At 39.8% G+C, this 22,903-nt stretch overlaps 1 protein-coding gene across 3 annotated transcripts in view; it reads left to right on the top strand.

Moving 5' to 3' along the window:
* Positions 1–22,171, top strand: part of exoc6b (exocyst complex component 6B) — a 90,094-nt gene extending 67,923 nt beyond the window's left edge. For 2 of the 3 annotated variants that reach the window (XM_015049094.1, XM_015049096.1), the window contains 2 exons: positions 17,970–18,082; positions 20,855–22,171. In XM_015049094.1, coding sequence (XP_014904580.1) covers positions 17,970–18,082; positions 20,855–20,981 — 240 coding nt within the window. In that variant the 3' untranslated portion in view covers positions 20,982–22,171. Of the gene's footprint in view, positions 1–17,969; positions 18,083–18,985; positions 19,595–20,854 lie in introns of those variants that run through there. The other variant, XM_015049097.1, reaches the window with a different exon arrangement.
* The last annotated feature ends 732 nt before the right edge of the window (positions 22,172–22,903 follow it).

Below are 22,903 nucleotides of genomic sequence, written 5' to 3'. Positions count from 1 at the left end.
ACTTTCTATGTGAAAGAAAATGAGTAAATGTAATTAGTGATGGAAATATTTCAATAAATGGCCAAAAACAGACACCAATAAAGTTAGAAGCACTGAGCCAGGGGAACTTTCAACACTAAAATGCTAAACAAAGTACAAATATGTAGTTATTGTTTCCTCAATGGCTTCATTCATGAAAGAGACGCTGCTAAATACAAAAGCACTGAGCTGGGTATACTTTCTGTTCTCTTATACACCCAACATTTTAGAGAGTTTTTGTTTTGCTCACTTTGACCGTTTCTTCTCTTCCTCCCCTTCTCTCCTCTGCATACTTTCCTTTACATCAGTTTTCGTATCATCATCTTTTCATTACCGTTACCTTTCTCTGTGCCCTTTCTACTCACCGTTGGGGCTTCAGCGGTCAACAGTCAGTTTTTTTATTTACCTTTTTCCATCCAGCCGCGCTCGCTGACGGTGTAATGCGAGCTCTCGGTTTTTCAGAGCGCATCCCAGCCATTACCTCACGAGGCTTCCCTCCACAGCTCCAAGAGCAACATGTCACAGCATGACAACTGCTGATCCCGGGTGTGTGTGTGTGTGTGTGTGTGTGTGTGTGTGTGTGTGTGTGTGTGTGTGAACAGCACAGGCAGTAGCGATTATGCAGCGACAGCATCTCACACACATCACGCTGCCTGCCTCTGTGTGTGTGCAGAGGTAATAGACAGGCTAAGGGATGAGATGAGGCCCAGTGGGAGAAGAAACCTCCACCTCACCTCCTCGTAACCCAGACTAACCAGGGGCAGAAGGAGGGAGAGAAGAGAGGGATGAAAGATGAGAAGGAAGGGGAATATATGGAAAACTGCAGCTAATCGCATCAAAACTTTATGCTGGTTTTTTGTTTTTTTTTAAGAAAACTTGAACTTATGCCTCGTGGTGGACAATATGGCTGAAAAACATACCACAGTTTTATGTCAGTAAAAACTGATGATTATTGATTAGTTTTTTGTTTTAAATATATAAAACACGGCCTAACTGGTGGGATGACCTTTCCTGTTTTACCCAAAGTTTTCTCTCCATACTGTTGATTTTTATTTTTAAGCAGGTATGAGGCAAAACATTAAACTGCTGCTGCACCAGTTACTCTGCAGGTTGTTGCTAGGTAACCAAGGAGAGAGGGAGTTGCTAGGTAACCAAGGAGAGGGTGAGGTGCTAGGTAACCAAGGAGAGAGTGAGTTGCTAGGTAACCAAGGAGAGGGAGGTAGTTGATTCCACCAATCTGCATTACTAGCAGTGAGAGGTTAAGACCCTTTCCTTTGCCTACATCCCCCAGAATGCTGTGCGGTTCTGGACTGAAGTTCAGTAAAATTAGTAAATATTCTAGAAGTATCAGACGTTATCTATTGATATCGATATATAATATATTGCTTTTGATTTATTGTCCAGCATTACAATTGTTTGTTCTATTTATTTTTATCTGAAAAGTTTGAAAACTTACCTTAGAAACTCTTGTAGAGAGCTGGGATTTTGCTGTGGGGAAAGTGTACGAACCCTTCGAACCAGTACGGTTCGAAGCATGGTGTTGAAACCTTAAACTGCTGCAAGTTGCTAGGTAACCACATTACGCAACACGTTGTTGCTAGGTAACCAAAGAGTAAGTAGCCGTGTTTCCATTGACCACATATTTACGCAAATTGTAATTATGAAAAATTAGTTCACCTAATGAAAACACGCCAGTTTAGGGAGAAAGCAAACATAATATTTGATAAAGTTTTTGCGATAGGATGAGGTGGTTTTTCGGCCATGTGTTAAAATTTGTGAGTTACATAAAACTGCAATGAAAACACTTTTTTTCGCATCGTCTGAGTTCTGTAGTTCTGTGCTGCTGGTGGAAAAGACGGAGATGATGACAGGAAACGATGACGGGATCATGTATGATTTTAATTGCTTTTCTTTCTTGATGGCAACGTTGCAGTTGCAAAAAAATATATATTTTCGACAATAGTGGAATCTCTTTTGGCTTCTTTCATTTTGTTTCTCCCATGATGGAGATATTTGTTGTAGTTGTGAGTCTTTATTGGTTTGATTTGAGTTTTTAAGTTGTAGTTTGTGTCTCTTTGCAGTCTTCTGGCATTCAGCGCTTCTCTTTTTTTGCATCTTTGAGGTATTTTTGCCGTCTCTGTCTCGCTCAGATTTGTCTCTTTGGTCACTTTCTGCCTCTTATTTGCAGTCCTTTATCTCTGATTTGCATATATATAGTTGCGGTCTTTGTGGCACGCTGTAGATGTTTGATTGACTTGTATGCGGGAAGCTCCAAGGGCCCCTCCAGTCAGCGGCTCTTTGTGTCTCTGTCAGACTCACAGAATGTCAATAATAACTTTACTCTTTAATGTTTACACATCTTTAGGCTTAAAAGCCATTCAACTCGCTGAGTTTTCCTCAAAATACAAATTCTTGTAGATTGACTCATCAGAGGTTTTGTTTAAATTCTGATCTGTTGACTTTGGCCTCATCCTGCAGCTTTTTTCTTCATTTTATTCACTCTTTACACAAATATGTCCTTTAAGGTATTCATGTAAATATGCACTTAACTCACAATGTAAATTAGTGATGCCCAGTAGAGATGCTAAAGCGCTACACCAGTATGGTACATAGTGGAAGCTAACGTCAACCAGTGAAATGTGTTAAAACATAGCATTTTACTAATATCAGCTTCAATTTCAGTTAATCATTTAGTTTCTCTTTGGGATAAATAAAGTATTTTTGAACTTTTTTGAGTTGTTTTTTGTTTGTTTTTTTAAATGTTGGTGATGCATCTTTGATTATTTTCATGGCTACTTGCTAGTTTTGTGCATAAGTAGCGTAATCAGCTTTATTCACACAGAGAATATCTCTTTGCATCAAAAACAGCAGCTGTGTCAGCTGGTTTCCAAATCCTTTGGCTCCTTGAGGAAATGAAGATGTTTTTCTGAACAGATTGGGCTTGTTTTGTTTTCCAGGATAAACTGGTCATCATTTTTAGGTCCTTGACATTTCAGAGACAAACAACTTGAGCAGAAGGAGGTCAAACTTTACTGTAAGAGGAAGACCCCACCTGGTTCCTACATCGCTTGTTTGTCCTTTCATTGTTCCCGACTCGAGTGCTAAACGCTCCTCTCTTCCTTTCGGCCGCCGTTGGAAAAAACGCAATCCTCTCCTCCAGGAAATAATCCCTCAAAATCAGCTTGTCTCAAACAGCTTTGTTTTACGCCTGCGTCTCATTCTTGAGCAGCTTCTCCTGAGTATTAAATACCTGCCAAAGTTTTCGTTTCACCCCTGAAATAACAGCGGAGTAGATTTATTTCCTGGAATTCCTGTTCGGCGTTTGTTTTTTGGCCGAGTCGACCCGAAACCCTTGTGAGGTAGAGTCATAATTAGTCCAGAGTAAAACAGAATAAGGCTGGACTGATGAGTGATGGAGCACCGTATGCGTGACATGTTCATTAAAACCTGACTGCTGTAACCCGTTTCACTTCGTCTAGACTGGAGTCAGCTTTGGTTTCAGCTGGCCAGGCGGCAGCGGTCGGACCCTACCTCATGTTTTAACAGGTTTTGATTAGGCCAGCGTGCGGCCGGGTCAGATGAAGCCGTTGATCTGAAGGTTTGGTGCTGTTGGGGTGTGACATCCAGACTTATTCGGACCCGGCAGGTCTTTAGGTTCTACAGAAACAGATAGCAGACGGACCGGACAAAGATCTGATTATTATTATTATTATTATTATTATTATTATTATTATTATGACGACAGCTGCATCATTTCACCACCCAGAGTTGTAACCATTTTAACTTCCATAGGTTCAGCCACTTATCCATCCTTTGGTTTGTTCATCCATCCATTTGTTGTGTATAAGTCCTTCCATCCATCCATCCATCAGTCCTTCCATCCATCAGTTCATCCATCCATTTGTTGTGTACAAGTCCTTCCTTCCATCCACCCATCAGTTCCCCCATCCATCCTCCATCCATCAGTTTTTCCATCCATCCATCCATTCATCAGTTTATCCATCCATCCTCCATCCATCCATTTGTTGTGTATAAGTCCTTCCATCCATCCATTCTCCATCCATCCATCAGTTCACCCATCCATCCATCCATTCATCAGTTTATCCATCCATCCGTCCATCCATCCATCAGTTTATCCATCCATCCATCCATCCATTGTAGAAATAATTGCCATAAATTCATACTGATTTCTGTATTTAGAATTAAAATAGAAATCTGGGAATGTTAATCAGGTTGAAGAAACTCAGAAAAAGGAAGATCAGAACTTCTTGTCAGATCAACACTGAGACCTCGTTAAAAAACTCCTAAAATAATTTGAAAAGTCGTCCTAAAGATGCAGACCTGTCCGACCAAAAGCGGAGCAGCAGTGAAGGATTAGAGGTGATGCAGAGGACAGGAAGGAAAGCTCTGCTCCTGTCGCATGTCTGAGTGGCGTTTTCACGCTGGGAGCAGAGACGTTACCGAACGAGAGGCGCATCGGCAGCAAAGTTCAGGAAGCCAGATAAACAGAGGGAGGCCGACATGATGGAAACAGAAAAAGGCGACGGATGAATGAACCCAACAGAAGATGACAGTAGGAGTCTGAAAGGAAACCGCAGCCAGAACCCGAACGAGACCCGAATGTGTGAAAGCGTTGACGTAGCGGAGCAAGAAAAGCGAGGGATGGCGCGTGAAAGAGTGCAGTCAGGTGAAAGTGATACGGAGAGCCGAAGGGGGGGGGAAAGGCGGACGTACAGGGTGGTCCGTCCCGCTCCCCCGCCGTCTCCTCGGGAGGCTGACACTTCCCTTCATCCATGTGACCGGTCACAGGAGGGGGGGATGAATGGAGGAGTGGAGAGGAGGTGAAAAGAGCCAGAAGAAAGGCGGCGGAGGGACGGTGAGCAGCAGACGGACATCTAAATGCTCGCCTGCCGATCTACTGGGGAGGAAGGATGGGAAACGCAGCAATGCTGGAAACTTTAAAAATATTCACACCGCCTCAACGTCACAAAGTTCAGTTAACTCATCAGCAATTTCTGATAAAACTTATTCATCCTTTTATCAATTCATCCACTCTGTTATTCATCCATCCCTCCAGCTTTTCATCAATACATCCACCTGTCAGTCATTCCTCTTATCCATCCTTTCATCCATCTTTCCTTTTATCCGTCCATCCAGCCTTCCTTCCTTTTAGAGATGAAACAATCATTATTAATCGATTATTCAAATAATTGTCAACTAATTTAGTAATCGAACAATGAATCTGTTTCACCTTGTATGTTTTCCTAATGTTGTATAAAACAGACTTAAATGGTTCAATTACCTTTGAAAAAAATCTGATTAATCGTGAGAATAATTGATTAATCGGCTACAAAACTAATCATTACTTTCCAACTTTCCAATCTTATAAGAAAAATGGATCTAAAATCACATCTGGTATATTTTTAGTCTCGTATTGTTTTGGAAATGCAATAGAAATGGATTAAATTATAAATTTTTGTCCATTCTTTATAATTTGTATCCAAAGATTATTGAGAGAAATTATCCGTCACCCAGAAATTAACGTTACAGCAGTTATTTTGTGAGGCCCTCTCCCTGCAGATCTTCAAACTGCTCTTCCCTGATTTGTGTCCGTGTTGCCGTCTCTTTCTTCGGCCTCGGACGGACACAACGGGGCGAACAGATAACGGCCAGCGTTCAGAAACGTTCATCAGTATCTGGATTTATGGCTGCAGGCCTGTGTGGGAGAGCCCAGCGTGTTTTTGTGTCCTCGCTCTCAACTTCCTGTCCCGTCTGTGGCCGGCCTTATCGGTGTGACAGCGGGTCAGGCCGCGGTCACGGCGCTGCGACCCGATCCGGGTCTCCGCTTCCGACCGCTGGTCAAGCAGCGGTCAGGAATGAGGTCAGCTGTTTCAGGAACGAGCCGCTTTCACAATAGGATATAAATAAACAAGACGAATAAGAAAGCGTTTGGCTCGTGGAGGATAAACAAACGGCACGCATCATCAGAGTACCTGAGTGACCGCGCTCTGACCGGGCCGGGTCATTGTTCCGCCTTATCAGCGCCGACCCCGCCGTCAGCCTCCCTGCGTCCACGCCCCTTCCTGTCAGCGGTCATCTCATGGTCGAAGCCTTCAAAGCCCCCTCACCTTTTAATCTGCTTCCTGTTTCGGAGATGCCGGGTGCTGCTGAGCCAATTGGATCCTTCGCAGCCTGGAGCAACCCGGGCGTTTGAAGGGCCACTAATGTTTTACACCTGGGAATCCATCATGGCGTCTGTGGGACGTCCGTCACAAGGATGATCTTCTTTATTCACAACTAATGTCGTCTCGAGGAACTAAACCAACAAATCAAGTTTATTTCAGCAGCATAAACAATCAAACAATCAACAGCTGTGAAACCAATCAAGTGCCGCTGTCAAAATAATCAATACTCATCAAATATTTTGGTCAATGATCCATTTATTATGGTTCAAAAGAAACTATGAAGTGTGTTTGCTTGTTTTTATTAGTTATATTTAGTTCAGTGTTTTATTTGGTTGTTCATTTTGACTTTTTGTCTAAATCTGTTAGTTTTAATTCATTTTAGTGTCTTTTTGCTATTTTTTATTAGTTTAAGGTTTTATTTTGTTTTGACTTTTTCTCTAATTCAGTCTTAATTAATTTTTAGTGTTTGCCAGTTTTTATTTATTATTAGTTAAATATTTAATTTTGGATTATTTTTTCTTGTTAAACTTTATTTAGTTTCAATTTAGTTTTATTTGTGACTTTTTGTCTGGTCTGTTTTAGTGTTTGCTAGTTTTATTATTTATGAAATATTGTTTAAATGTGTTTTTATTACAGTAATTGTTTGTTTTTCCATACTTTCGTTAATTTTCTTTTGTTTCAAAAAGGTTGGTTAGTTTTTTCCCCCATTAATCACCATTTTTATTTATTTTCGCAAATGAAAATGTTTTCTCAGTTTTAGTTATTTTGTTAGTTTTAGTTAACTATAATAGATTTGATAATTACCAGGACAATTTAGCATCCAGTAAGATTTGTTATTCTTGCTTCCAATGTCATTGCCTTTATATTAAATATTAAACATCTCCTGTTCTGTCCGTTCGTTATCAGCAGCGACGGATGGATTCTGGTACCTGCTTACAAAGTGACGAGCTAAAAAAACAAAACGATGGAGCGCAGGAGGGGGAAAAATCCCAGAGCGCAGTGGTTCAACCAGGGGTCTCCCTTGTCAGTTAGACACTGCGCAGGCGGAGACGGACAGAGACGGAGAGAAGAGAAGGACGAGCAAGCCTCAAAAAAAGAGTGATTGTGGAAATATTGGAGAAAGTGCAGGAGAAAAGGAGGTCAGGCGGAGGGTAACTCGGCGTTATGGAGGAGGAAGAAGGGAGCGAGACGATAAACGAGGGCGGCCCGCTGGGAGCTGCACGGTGCGCTGATAAAGCAAATAAAGACGGAATAGTCCAAAACAAACAGGCTGGAAAACGGCAGCTTTTAGCTCCATTTAGACTCTGAAAGTCAGCCCGGCTCCTTTAGCGGAGGTTAGATCCTGTCCAGGAGTTCAGCTCCGGTTTAACTTTCACTCACTTCACTGGAAACGAGTCAGCTGGACTCTTAATTTCATCAACTCATAGTTTTCTAAATCTTCCACTTTGGGGAAACTCGAAATGAAAAGTGGAATAAAGCATGAATTTGATTCTGCTTTGATTTACTCCAAACACGTAGATGGAAAAATACGGCAGATTCGCATTTTTCCTTTTTGCAACATTTTAAAAGTTTGCTTAAAGATGCAGAACTTAATTTTTATAAAAATGGTTTTTTACACAGTTATGAGACTCATAATCTGTGAAAAGATCAATCGAGGAGGAGCTGCGTTTTGTGGGCGGAGCTTGGCCCAGCCAGGCGTTTTGCTGAATGGTTGCCATGGAGATTAAAGGATTTCTCAAACACACATGAAAGAGTCAAGTCAACATTATACCATTATAATGTGATGTAAAGCTAAAAAAATTTTGATCTCATATCGTACTGCCCCTTTAAATCTTTCTGCTGATGATCTGATGAGAGTTTGAAGCTGTTCAGTTGCGTTTAAGGAGCTGAAACTGAAAATATTTAATGATAAAACTTGCGTCTGTCAGGGTAGAAATCTGTTTCCATGTTTAGATTTTGCTTCTGTTTCAATGAGAAAATGGTCTCCAATCCAAAATCTGGACTACTTGGAGTGATTTACCTTCTCTACGATGCATTTATGAGGTCTGAACCTCTGAAACGTTAGTGATCTGCAGCTGACCTCTGACCTCTCTGTGAACGAGAACAGAGGCTAGCTTCCCCGCGTTCGGCTCGTACATGACGAGCCATCGACTTCAGCTTGAGCGCTGAAGCGGCGGCGGAGGCGCTGTGTTGTGGTCACTGGCAGCGGCGCGCTGCTCTGCGGCGGTGGCAGACGTACAAAGATACACGCTTTTGGTTTTAATTTAGCTCTTGGCTCTGCTGTGAGAATGTAAAATTAGTTCCCTGCTGCAGAGCGATAAACATCCCAGCTTACCTCATTCCAGTCATAGCTCATGATGGAGCGATACGGCCCGAGCTGCAGGCTTGTAAAGACTCTTTCATCTGCAACAGGGGAAATTTCAAAAGCCATCTTCCTGAAGTGCAGCCTGGTTGGGGAAACTAGGACAGCTGGACGTGTTTGTTTAAACTGGAGAAGGATCCTCTCAGAGACGGAGAACCAGTAGCTGCCCCAGTGTCGCCTGATAACCTCCCAGTGTGACCGTTGACCTCCCAGCTCCGGGGTTAAGTGTGAAGTCTCTTCCTGCGGCGCGTCAGTCAATGAGGTGAGCCGTGCTGGGATGCTTCACACTGGAGGGAAAGTTTAGGATTAGTGGCTCCAAAATGATCAAACCGCTGAGATTTTACCCCAAAATCAACTCAAGCTGACGTGTTTAAAAGAAAAAAACATGAAAGTTCAGACACTACGTTTTTAGAAATCACAAGGAATTTTAGTTTGAACACAATTTTTATTCATCAGACAAATTTGATTTTGCCCAACATCAGTTGTTTATATTACAAATTTGTCAATATTCTGCCAATGTAAAAAAAAAAGCACAATTTTGGTGTTTAGATTAAATAAGAAACGCAATTAAAATCCCACATGAATAAGTTTGTTCAAGCAGTAAGTCAACAAAACATGCAGCACCATCATCCTCCATCCACTTCCTGTTGTCTTCTTTGTTGTCTCCGCCAGTAGTAACATCCGGTTGTTGATCATGTGACTCGTGTGATGAGACAAAAGGGTTTCCATAGCGGTTTTACGAAATACACAAATTTCAGTAGAGGCTGAAAACTACCTCATCCTAGAGCAAAAGCTTTGTATGAAAAAAAAATCTTGAGCTCTTTTGAAATTGCTTTTCCCATTAAGCTAATTTATTTTCATAATTGCAGTTTGTGCAATTTTATGATTAATGAATATGCAGGATCTGAGACACTGTTCTTAATTTTGAAAAGAAAAGATATTCTGAATGAGCATTCTTGTTTAGGCCGCTTTAATCAGACTTTAATTCGTTTGACTATAAAGTCTGGTTCATTTGGGGAGGTGTGAAATGAACTGCGGTTCGGATGTGTATGTGAACGCCAAGCAGACCGGGAGACGCTCCAAAAACAGGAGGACAACGTTATCCTTACCTTTTTCCATCAGGTGTTGTACGATACAAACTGAATGATCAACACGTCGTATAAAACGGAGGATAAAGACAGATTTTTATGAAAAATGATTAAGTATCTTGTATCATCATTGAGGACATTAAAAAAACAAACAAATAGGATATTGTGGGCAGAAAATGTCAAGTGTTTCATTATTTTAAGATTTACATTGTGAAACCTGACAGTAGAGTCACAACTGTTGGCACTGTGGCAGATTAAGAAGCTGTTATTCTTCTCTTATTCCACTTCTGGACAACATGTAACTCTGTGGGGAATCACTAGACCAATAAATCAATAATCAGTTTGGAAAATCGAGCTTCTGTTTAGTGTTAGGACTTTATCTTAAACATAGTAAAGGGGAAAAAGACCAAAGAGAAGCAAAAGATCTGCTTCTCCACGTCTTGCAGATGAGGTTAAAGATGGCCGACGGCGGCTGTTGTCTTCCTGATAAAGTTGAAAAGCACTTTTCCTTTGAGTTGAATTCCTGGATGAAGGACGGGCAGGACGCAAACCATCCGCGTGACGGACAAGCGCCAAAACTCTCCACGTTCAGCCTGGACGTCTCCTCGGCTTTTTGAACTCAGATGACAGGTGTCGGCGTGCGTGCTGATGGTGACCTCTGACCTCCAGAGTTTCAGAGATAAAGTTGAGGAGACGGCTGATGACAGACGGGCGTTTAGGACTGGAGACGGTTGGAAGGACTTTCACTGCTTTCGGTGAACTTTGAACTCTGCTCGACGTGAGGCGTTATGTCCAACGACTTCAGCTTGTCCTAAACGGATTTCTGTTTTTCGATACCTCCCCCCGTTAGTCTGACACCCCTAAATAAGAAGGAAGCCAGTTTGTAAATAATAATAAAAACATTTCCTTACCTGTAGTTAATGGGCTCAAATGTTGAACAGCATCTTCATTTTGCCTTTAAAAGTAGTTGCTCCATAAATATGGAGGGCCTATGCTGCCAAAATTCACAATGTAGAGATAAATAAAAACAATGTATTAAATAAGCACAGACTAAGAAAAAGAGAAAAACATGCAAAAAATGAAAATTAATTAATGAAATAAGACAGGAAATAGAAAATTAATACTATTGAAAATTATAGATATATTTATCTTTTATATCAAGCCTTAATTCAAATAAGTTAGTAAAATATTTTGGGATATTTGGCATACTACATAATCTTTATGTTGCCAATTTTGTCGTACGTTACATTGAAACAATATGAAAATAAAGTCGTAATAATGAAACTCATTAAGAGAATAAAGTCATAATACAATAAAAAAAATAGTAAAAATACGAGAAGTCGTACGAGAATTAATTTCTTATGAGAATAAAGTATCAATGCAAGAAAACGTTGTAAGGTGAGAAAAAGTTGTACCATAATTACGTCATATTACGACCAACATGGAATATTGCAGTAAGTCATAAAAATACAAGCATAAAGTCGTATGACAGTCATATTTTGAAAATGGAGTTATGAGAAAAAGGTTCACATCGTAATAATATGAGAATAAACTCATATTACAAGACTAGTCGTAATAATAAAAACAAGTTATATAAGGAGAATAAAATTGTTTGACAAAAAGTCATATGACAATCAGGTCAAAATAATCCCAGAATAAACTCAAATTACCAGAATGGAGTCATAATACTTGGAGAACGAGGCAGTAATGTTAGAATCACTCCTTCACTCAAATCAAATGAGTAATGTTGAGCATCTTGTGAAGTTATAGTTTGGTTTTCGTTTCATAAATAAGGACTCATCTGTTCACACATCAGCTTCAGATTATTATCAGTTTCATGACTTTGAAGCTATTGTTTAAACAACAAAGAATCACAAACTTGACGAGTCGCTTTGTGATCTTAGGAACTATCAAAGCTTTGTTCTCAATAAAACAACTTTTTTTTGGGTAGTTTTACAGCTTTCTTCTGGTAACACTATGTCTTTATGACTTCATTCCCGTAATTTAAAAAAAACAACCTCTCAGTGTTTCTGTCATAATTTCCTTTTGCCGTTTTTTGAGAAGTTTTATGGTGAAGAGCCGACAGACTTGATGGGTGATTGATGGAGGACAGCTGCGGTCTGGAGCCAGACGGCTGAGATGGACGGCTGCCAAAATGGCTGCTGTGTTTGATAAAAGTCCCATCCACTTTCACTGCTTTTAGTGACCTCTGACCTCTCTGCATGTCAAATGTTCAGGGAGACTGACAGCTTGGAGAGGGGGAAAAACGGAGAAGTTTCCAGCATTTATTGAGTTTTCATAAAGGCGGAAGAGTTTGGATTTGCAGAGTGTAAACAAGGAAAATAAACAGCCGGAGTTAGCATCAACATCTCTGAAAAGTGAAAGGAGAGGGAGGAAAAAGCTGCTGGAGAGAGAGAGGAAGGTAAATAAAAATGGAGGAAGGACGATAGATGAGGCTGAGGAGGAGAATATGGTGATGGAGAGAAATAATAGAGGTGAAACAAGAGAGATGGAGGGAGAGAAAACAAGAAAAGTGAGGGTAACGCATCACTTTGTTTTTGTGCTCGTCCCTCCTGGAAGAATAAGAGGAAGCAATAATCTCTCTGTGTGTGTGTGTGTGTGTGGCGATAGTGCAGGGGGGAGGTCACAGCGAGGTGAGAGAGGGGGAGCGAGACGGAGAGAAAAGTTCAGCTAGAGGTGAAGAAAGGGACCTGCCGGTTTCTCTGAGTGTGTGTGCTGCGGGTGAATCCAGGGTCAGGTGTGTGTGTGTGTGTGTGTGTGAGCGGGTTCGTCAGCAGGACCTGCTGGATCGCGTGTGCCTCGTTTTTTTTTTTTTTCTTTGGAAAAGCCCACGCAGTTTTTTTGTTTTTTCTTCTTCTCTGTTTTTCAGGAGTCCTGTCTGCGTTCTCTCGTCCTCCATTTTTCTCTTCCTCCATTTTTTACCCCAAAAACCAACTTAAAATAAACTTTTCAGCAAGATATAGGAGCTTGTTTCAAGTCAGTACATCTTTTTTTATCAATATTAAGGATTTACTGACCTAAAACAAGCTGCTACTTCTTGCTGAAAAGTTACTTTAAGTTAGTTTTATCTTATTTCAAGTGTAGTAGACATTTGTACTAGTTTTACACCTAAAACTAACTTACAAGTAACTTTTTGACAAGCGGTAGGAATTTGTTTTAAGTCAATAATTCCTTAATATTGACTTTAAAGAAAGTATGTTTGATTGATTGATTAAAGTTAAGCCTTCAAATATAATATGTTTATTTAACCGTAATGTCCTATCTGCGATGTGGAGAGTATTATATTTGTAAATGAATAATTTGTATTCCTTGTTGAAAAGTGCAGTACACATTTGAACATTTTATAATCAAACTAAGAGATTTCCTTTTTACTATGGAACATCCTTTACTATAAAAGTTGAAGAATAATATAGAAATCAGTAATACATGACTGAAAAACAAACTTCGGCTCCGTTTTTTTTTTTTTTTTTCTTCTCCGCTCTCTGCTTCACGCTGTCACGGTTGCTTGGCAACATGAGTTACGCTGAGATGGGGACAGTTGGTGAAGGCTAGACCTGTCCGAATCCACAGATATTTTTCTTCCGGTCTTAGTTTATTCCCGGCCTTCGAAGGACCCGTCCTACCTAGACCAGTCCTTCGAAGGATGCAGACCCTGAATTCGGACACAGCTTAAGTCTTTCCTTTGGATCGGAGCTCAGTGAATATTCTCTGTTAAATATTGGATATTTTATTGATATTGATCATGTGTCTGTTGAAATATGAATTATTGATTTATTTTCCAGCCCTATATTTAATAGTGAACTGTAATTGTCTTAATTTGTGTTTCTATCTTCAAAGTATGATGCTGGAAAAGTTTGAAAACTTCCCTTGAAAACGGTTGCAACGGTAGTGATGGATGCTACACCATGTTACCCCTTTAACTGCCTGTAAATTATTAATTTTCTCTCTCTTTGCTGTGTGTTTTCTTTCTCCTGCAGACGCGTATTAAGTTGCCTGTTTCTGTTGCATGTTTTATGGGCCATTTGTAATCTGTTAGCCTGAGCTCAGCACGCTAACAGCTCAAACACGCCACACGTTTTTAAAAAGAGATTAACCGATTTGGTGTCCCAGAGTTTAGGCAGCAGCCCATTTTCAGATAAAATGTAAATATTGTAGCTGTGCTGCCAGCTTATCGGTCTGCGGTTTGGTGTTGGTCTTCTTTCCTGGTGAGTGTTAACACGACATTTCAGGGTTGCTTCCTGTAAAGCAACAACTGCAGGAAGCCTTTTATCTGTCCTCCCTTCAGCTTGAGTAAATCTCAAAAACCATCTGTAATTGTCAGGATAAGCTGACTTATTCAGTTAGCTACGCATTAAATTACACCATTAGTTTAAAATAAAATGAATCTCAAGAGAGTTGATTTGCCAGACTATACACTGCAACAAAGATTTATTACTAAATTAAATCATCTAATCATCATAAATCAGCTTCAGATGGTTATTAGTAGTTCTTGAGACAAACTGGGAATCACCAGTTGACCTCACACAGGCAAAATCTCAAACTGTTTATCTCAAGTGTTTAATGATTTGGTTTTCATTACAAACAAAGTTTTGTATTCATATGGGAGTAAACTGGGTCAGTGGCAGTCGATTTTTCTTTTGTTCTTGTTTTTTTCTACTGAAATGTTTTGCATACATTTTACTTTATATAAAACTCATAACCTGATATCAGGTGAGTTGTATTAATACTTCAGGATTTTTATGGATGTGAAGTATTTAAAGTTTTTGAAAGTTATTAATCGAATGTATATTAGACCGGCGAACAGACCAAAGAACGCTCCAAAAGCAGGAAGTGGACTATAGTGCAGGGGATTCTGGGTAAATACAACCAAAACGAAGTCTGGCACTGGCAGGAGAAATGGCTCGTGTTTTTTTTTTTTTTTTTTCCAAAAACAAAAAATAAATCCTACGACCCCTTAAATCTGACGCCACTCCATTTCTGTCTACATTCTGTGAATAAGGAAGTGGCGCTCACTGTTTCCTTCACAGGTTTTCGTGTCGTTTCCTTCGGTGGCTCTTGGTGCAGCGCCACCACAGGCGAGGAGGGGAACAGGTTCTTAAAACAGTTTGGTTGGTGTGACTCGGTGCAGTGTGGAAGAGAACCACAAAATTTAACAAATGTCGCAAATTTGGTCCCGAATCCAACCAAATCTACCAAACGACCCACTGAGTTCATCCAGCAGAATAAATAATTAATTTCTGTGTTAATTTAATCCCTTAAAATTGGACTGGATTTCACTAATTAAAATCAAATGAACAGAAACAATTAAAAAGGTTCACAGTGACAACATTGGCAACAGTAAAAACCAAGCATTGGAGCGGAGAGAGAAAAGTTGGACTGTTGGGAACCGGCCAATGTCCTCCAAAATCTGGTTGGACAAACAGCTGAGGAGACGTTTCTCAGTAAAGGACACCATTATAATGAGATAAACTGACAGTTTGTTCTTTATATTCAGCAGCAGTTGGATGATTGATATGAATTAGGAATAAATAAACATAAATGTATCCTTTTTTGTTGTGAAGCTGCATCCACACAGCCATAAAAGTCCTGCTCAGCTTCCTGTATCTGATTAACACCGATCTTTTTCCTTTTTGTGCGTTCTGCCATGTACCTGTTCCTGAGTGCACACGCAGCACGCCTGTTTGTACTTGTTTATACGAGAGGATTAGCGGGTCAAACCTCGGCCACAGCGGGGTGAACTTGAGGACAAGGAGAGGGGAACACGGCAGTGGGAGGACCGGGGAAGGAGAAGAAAACAGATAGCAGATAGTGGGAGTTGGACGAAGGTGGGAGGAAAACAAGGAGAAAGGGGAGGAAGTACAAAGAGGCATTCGTCTTCCCTGTGATGGCTGATTGAACCGAACAGAGCAAATATTCAGGAAACTTCCTGTTTTAGGGAATGGCAGCCTTGACCTCCTCACTTAGATTTACAGCGGTCATAAAAATGGAGGAAATGATTCAAGTTTACGTTTAAGAAACCTCTTAACTCAAGTGATACCGGACAATAACCTGAGCAAACAAATTGTAACGTCATTTATTAGATAAGAAAAGCTGTCAAAACTAACCTGTGGCTCAATGTGAAAAACTTACTGCACCCTGGACCATCAACAACTGGTGATCAGTGACTCTTACATCACTCATGAGATACTTCACCTACTTTTCTTTGCAACATTGATTTATTTCAGCAACATGTTTAGCGTTTTAGTTTTGTTTCTAAGGAATACTTTGCTAGCATGTTTTGAATCTACGTCCTGCAGCAACATTTTCTTTCAGAATGTTGTAGCAGGGAGCAGAATTCATGGTTCCATCAATAATGTCGTCATTCTGATCCTGATCATCACACTGCCACCACCATGTTTGACTGGTAGCTGTTAGCTTGACTCTGAAAAGCCTTCGGCTTGAACTACAGTGTTAGCTCAACTTGCCTCTTCTTTTAGAAGCTGCTAGCTCAATTCTAACTACCTGTTAGCTTGGCCTTTGGAAACCTTTAACTTGAATTTCAGTGCCTGTTAACTCTGTTAGACTGTGAAACGCCATTTTTCTGGACTCTTAGAAACCGCGAGCTTGAATTTGATTGCCTGTTTGCTCAACTATGTGAAGCCATTAGATTGACACTGAAAAGCCCGTAGCTTGAAGCCAAGACGCGGTTATCTTGAGTCTGTGTGCCAAGTTTAGCCATTTTCTCAACACTGAAAAGCTGTTAGCCTGTGTCTGAGTGCCTGTTAGCTTGACTTTATAGCTCGACTCTGAGAAACTGTTAGCTTGAAGTTTTCTTGAAGTTGAGTGCCTGTTAGCAAATGAAAAGCTTTTAGCGCTTCTCTTAGAAGACATTAGCTTGAGTTTGAGTGCTTGTCAGTGTGACTTTATAGCTTGATTCTGAGAAGTCGTTAGCTGGACTCTGTGAAACTTTAGCTTGAGTTTGAGTTCCTGTCAGTTCAGCTTTGAAAAGCTGTTATCTTTACTCTGAGAAGCCGTTAATTCGAACATCTCTATGATTCCTCAAATTGAAACCACACAGAAATCTGTCCATTGTAGATAGGATACTGAATGCTTGTAGTTTTCCCACATGACCCCCTTTTAAAAATAGTTCAAAAGAAATTGGTGTCATTCAAAAAGGCTAAATATGAGCTCTTCCTTTCCTCGGCAGCCTGTCATTCCACTCCTCACCCTGCCTCTCCTCCCATTTGTCGCGTTCGCTGTTCGGTGTCTGTTTCCATCTCTGCTCTTTCATTTGTGCCCTCCATCTTCCCCACATGTGGTTTTGCTCTCCATCTCTCTGCTCCACCTCCTCCTCTCTCATCCCTCGCTCACATATGGTTTCTCTCTCTGGATCTGTGTGTGTTTGGTGTTACGTGGAGTTCACTGGGGCTCCCTGCTCACACACAGACGGAGGTGGCTTACGGGTTAGCCTGCCTGTTTCTGCATGTGTGTTTTACGCAGGGTTCAGCAGGGCAGCAGCTGGTTATGCAACACTTTGAATAGTGGGTCAGTTAGACGAAGATGACACCGTTCCTCATAGCCTCTTTATTTGCTCTTTGTTTTGTTTTTTAAGTGACATTTAGCTCTGAGATGTCATAAAAACAGAGCTTTTAATGGAGGTCAGGTATTTGTCATGTTGGAGCAAAAGAAACTGTCCAGCCCCAGTGTTTGTGAATCCAATGCTAATTCAGTTTGTATAGTCCCCTCTAAGTTCTTAGGAAGATTATGGCTGCTTTGTTTGCGCTTTGCTCGTTTAGCACTGAGAAAACGCAGCACAGTTAACTCATAACAGGAAGGTCAGTCAGAGACCAAGCCGTCTCTTCCTCATTCAGACGTTTTAAACAAGCAGTTGGATCAGGTTTGAATCCAAGCCTTAGTTTCTAAATGATGCTGTAAAGAATACTCACAACTGGAAATGTACTAATAAATTATCTTTTTTATTGCTTGGAGTGAAAAACTAGCAAAGATTTAAAAAAAATGGTTAAAAGTTTAAGAAATTATTTTTAAAAAATCTGAATTTACTTTGTGCCTAAAAAGTTTCTCATAAAAAACTCTTAATTTCAATAATCTCCATAAATCTCTCCATATTTCTGATGATATTTTGCAGCTTTAAAGCTGCAGTGTGGTAACTCCCTGCTCCTGTAGCTGGTTAGCATATCGCCCTTTGCATGCGGACGTTGTTGATGTTGGTGTTAACGTTCTCAGGCTTCATCTGATCTTTGAATCTGAGTCATTCTCTCTAAATCTCTCTTCCTTTTTCTCAATGCTTTGGTTCAGTTACTGGACCTTTTCACCCAGTGGGACTGGTCCACTTACCTGGCTGACTACGGGAAGTCCACCTGCAAATACCTGAGAGTCAACCCACACACTGCGCTGGCCCTGCTGGAGAAGTGAGTAACGGTTTTAGCGACACTCTGGGTTTCACAGGGTTTTTACTGCAGAAGATTAGCATAGCTGCTGCTATATGTCATGCTATCAAGTTTATGAAACATTTTTACAGAAAAACTGCTAAGAAAATAAAATTTTCTGGATTTACTGATTGCAAGATGGCTAAAAAGTTTAAAACTAGTTGCTGAGCACTGCTAGTCAGCTTGGAACACCCTCATTTTTTTCTGTTAAAAAATATATTATATTATATTATATTATATATATTATATATAAGTTATTTTATTCTCAGATAAAGTCAGAAACAGAGTTAGCAATTCTCAACAACTTTAAAACTGAAATCACGAGTGAAAGGTCCAAAGAATCACTTCCTGAAGCGCAAACCGTACAGGTAGGAGAGTAATGACAGATGTGAGCCTGTTGAGGGCAATGTGCTGGGATTGAATTTAGCGTTAGCAGAGCTGATGTTTATGATTAGTGTCTAGAATTAGCTTACCCTGACCCTAAAACGTTAGTGGCTAACGTTTTAGGGTCATAGATAACATCTAAAACATTTATAGATGTTATCTATGACATCTGTAACCATGTTAATCTATAAAACCTTAAAAAAAATGTAACTCCACATTCAACCCTGCTTTACAGCGGTTTGTCTTCCACACACAGTGTGACGTCACCTCTGATCCCAATAATCAATTGGCTGAAAGGCCAAAGAAAACAAATGTATTAAATGCTGTTGATTCAGATTCAGAAATCAGACCAGAACCAGAAATCATGGTTTTAGGGTGGAATGTGAGATCTGTCCCACGTACATGTAGAAGAACAACAAAACGATGTGGAAATGATTCCCAGCTTATCGTCTTCATCTGAACTCCCGTTTCCTGTCGTTCCTTCTCCTCCTGTTCGGACAGGTTGTTTAAGCCGTGAGTATCGTTTGTACGGTTGTGTGTGTCATGTTGAGTGCAGGCATGTGACTTTGAACCCCCCCTAACCAGTTTTAATAGCGTGAGTGTGAAATCTCACCTGAGGGACTCTCTGTGTTAATGGAAAATCAGCCGATATGTTGATGATACTGAGGTTTATCTCTCCAAAAACGCAGCCCCCATCGGCCTGTATCTGAACGATCGCTGACGATGCAGAGATCTGAGCTTGTGTGGCAACACTGATCTGAATCACATCCTCCCTCACACTGAGCCTGCATGAAAACAGTTTTAATCAGAGCTTGTGGATTAATGGTTTGTGAAAGTTTTTACACCAATAATGTGCTCAAGAACACGAATACGTAATGAACAAACCCCAAAAGGAGACGAGGTATGACTAAACCTCCTGGAGATCCAATATGGAACTGCATATCTGTATGTGTTTTTAATGCGTTTGCAGTACTGTCCAAAAGTATTTCCCCTTTGCCAGGGGTGTCAAAACTTTATGTATCAATTTAAAGGAGACCTATTATGCTTCTTTGAACAGTTTACGACAGCTCTATGGGCGATACAAAACATGTTCATTACATTCTTTTGCATAAAATCATTCTTAAATTTGCAATTATACAACCATACATCATTGAAAAGCAGAAGTGGAGCCTCCTGCACAACATAATAAGAATGCAGCAAGTGGTTTCTGGATGGTAAGTCAACAACAAAACACTTGGCTTTTCCAGCAGACAAAGTACAGCGCATGCAGGGGAAAAAAGCAGCTGACCAAACGTGCTGGAACTCAGCTTGGGTTGCTAGGTAACGGCTGGGCTTGGCTGAGGTTGCTAGGTAACGGTGGAATCCCTTTCAAACGTGACATTACATTTGATAGATTTTTAAAAAGCTCAGTTTCCAGACACCTAAAATATTAATTTATTCCCACAAAAAGTGTCTGTGTGTTTTTTAAGTGCTTAGGCTGCTTCTAGAATCAGCAGAAACACAAACAGAAGAATACAATTTATACAAAAAGTGAATTTTGCATAATAGAACTCCAGAATACTCACTGGCAAAATGCTTTTTTTTTTAGACTAAAATCACAAAAATCTTTTATTAAGAATTATTTTACCACCTCTACAATGAACTAGACATTAAATATTTCAATTAAACAAATAAAATAACAATTTAAATTTTATTTGTAAATCATTGATGTTCCAAAATGTCTAAATTGCTCCTTTATTAAAACACTTTACAAATTTAATTTAGGCTCGATTTAATCTATTCTCAGCAATGAAACACAGTTTAAGTAACTCTTGTGGGCGACTGTGGCTGTGTGGGTAGAGTAGTTGTCTTGCGATCAGAAGGTTGTAGGTTCAATTCCAGCTTCCTCCTGCTTCATGCCTATGTGCCCCTGGGCAAGGCACTGAACCCCAAATTGCCCACCGATCGGTGTATAAATGTGCGAATGGGTGAATGTGGCTGCAGTGTAAAGCGCTTTGAGTGGTCAAAATGACTGGAAAAGCACTATATAATTTCAGTCCATTTATCTTCTTTTGAATTCTTGTATTTAGTCAATTTTAGTAAATTAATCACAAACAGATTTGGGTGCTGCTGCTTTTCAGGCAAAGTCACAGGAAAGATGCAAACCTTGCAGGAGAAACCATAAAACCTGCTTCTATTGTGAGAAGATTTAAATTTGTCCGCGATAATTTTCCCATCATTTGAACAAAAAGTCTTTGGGAACCTAAATGGTAAATAGTTTTTCAGAGGACTGTTGAACAGTTGTTGCAGATGCATTTTCTTACACTCCTCTAACCCCGTTTTGACCTTTCACCCCCAAAACATCTCCTGTCCTCGTTTTTCTGCCTCCAGGATGAAGGAGACGAGCAGGAAGAATGTCGTCCTCGCCCAGTTCAAGAAGGCGGACAGAGACCGACAGAAGCTCATCGACGCCGTCATCAAACAGCTACGCAACCTCATCGCGCAGCATCACGCCTAAACGGAGCCTCCTGATTGGTCAGGAGCGCCTTCCATCAGCCAAAAATCAGAACTAGCGCCGCGATTTTGGTTTTCGTTTCCATTCGATCTCCTGCTCTTTAGTTGCTAACCAAGCTGCCGTCAGTTAGCAAATCCTTGTAGAAAGCTACTGAGCCTTTATTTTGGTGGAGAAGCAGCAGATTAATGAGCCGAATCTAAAGGTGCTGCTCCTGAACGTCATTCATGCTGTCAGGTTTGACTTATTCCTCCATATGGTGCCAGATGTACGGAAGCCCTGAAAGGCCAAACAAGAAAATAAAACATTTTCAAAGTCTGACCAAATTTTGGACTTCTCTCAACTTCAGAGGTCAAGACAAAAGTAAAACTAAGATTTTTTTTGTCAAATTGGAGGATAAAAAAATTTTTAAAATTGAAAATATTTCATTCTACATGGTTTGTTGTACTTTCACGACTTTTAAGGTCAATAAAAAACAAAAATTTGGTCAAACTTAGTTAAAAACAATTCTCATTTGGCCTTTCAGGACTCATGGCTCATTGAGTAAGACGTTTCCATGGAAACGGTTCATAAGGAATCCATGAACACCAAATTTAGCCTGAGACTCTTCCATTTTTCCCGACTGAATAGGTTGGTTTAAGAAGCGACTTTTATTGTCTTCCACTTCGCTCGTCTTCGTTTCCTGTAGCACAACGATGAAGCACGTTGAATGTACGTCTGAGAGATTATTCTGCCGTTTGTGATGTCATGTTAGGTTGCTGAAAACTTAGAAAAGCACTGAAATAAAGTTTAAAAAAAGCAAAGTAAATACAGAATGTTACTGCAATATTTTCTTAAAGGGATATAGTCATATTAAATAAAAAAAGACACCCACTGGTTGTTGGATCAAAATTTACAAATGGTCTAACATTCAAATGCAAACATCAGTTTAAAAAAAACACAAATGGAACCAAAATGGAAATGTTTTGTGAAACTAAGTACACCTTTGGGTGTGTTTTCTTTTTAACATGACTGTAGTTTGGATTCTGCGAAGTGGGGTTGAATGAAAAGCCTTGAAACATTAGCTTAGAGGGGGAAAAATAAACATTTAAGGAATATTTGGGTTCTGTGGCCTAAGTATGAGCAGTCACTATCTTCCCAGGCTTCAGTCTCAGTGATCCTGGATTGGAAAACAGTTCCTAGTTTATTGAATATTGGCTGATATGTGGATCTATGGAGCAGTTATAAGCAGTCAACATCTCATTTAGACTGAAGAACCATACTAATTTTGGAGATATTATAGATTTATTCAAAAGCGGAGTTCTGTGGAGCAGTCATGAGCTGTCAATATCTTACCAAAGTAGAATTCGACCATTTTAAAATAAAAATGAAAAATCTTTACACTGTTGTCATTTTAACATTAGCAGGTCATTTAAGGTAAAGGTAAAAAAAAAAAAAAATAGCTTATTACCTTGTTAGGTTTTCAGTATAAAATACTGGAGTTGGTTTATGGATATGGGAAACCAGATCTATGGAGCTAAAAAATAATAATTATAAAAATCTTTGTAACTGAAAATGATATAAAGCTGAAAAAAGTTCAAAACTACTGTTCAGGTTCAATTGTAAAAACTCAGTTGCAAAAGTTTGTTTTTTTTAGAACGACAACAGGAAGGAAGCATAGATTTACACAAGTTGGGAAACCAACTGCAAAACTGGGGAACACAACTAGAGCCAAAACATTTCTTTTCTTTTTTTTTTGGGAAAAAAAGAAAAGAAAAAATGATCTTGTTTTCATGAGATCATGAAAAAAATGATCTCGAGCTGAAAAAAATGTTCAAAACTACTTTTTAGATAGCTTACCCTTTTTACAGAACATCAGTGAAACAACAAAATATAGATGTTTTGCTCCCTATGAAGCAATAATTTCTCTGTAAACACAGATGTTTCTG

Source organism: Poecilia latipinna, unplaced genomic scaffold, assembly GCF_001443285.1.
Source record: "Poecilia latipinna isolate Pla-1442-1.1 unplaced genomic scaffold, P_latipinna-1.0 Scaffold926, whole genome shotgun sequence".
NCBI lineage: Eukaryota > Metazoa > Chordata > Actinopteri > Cyprinodontiformes > Poeciliidae > Poecilia > Poecilia latipinna.
The sequence above is the reverse complement of the archived record's forward strand: the minus strand, read 5'-3'. Positions and strand labels throughout refer to the sequence as shown.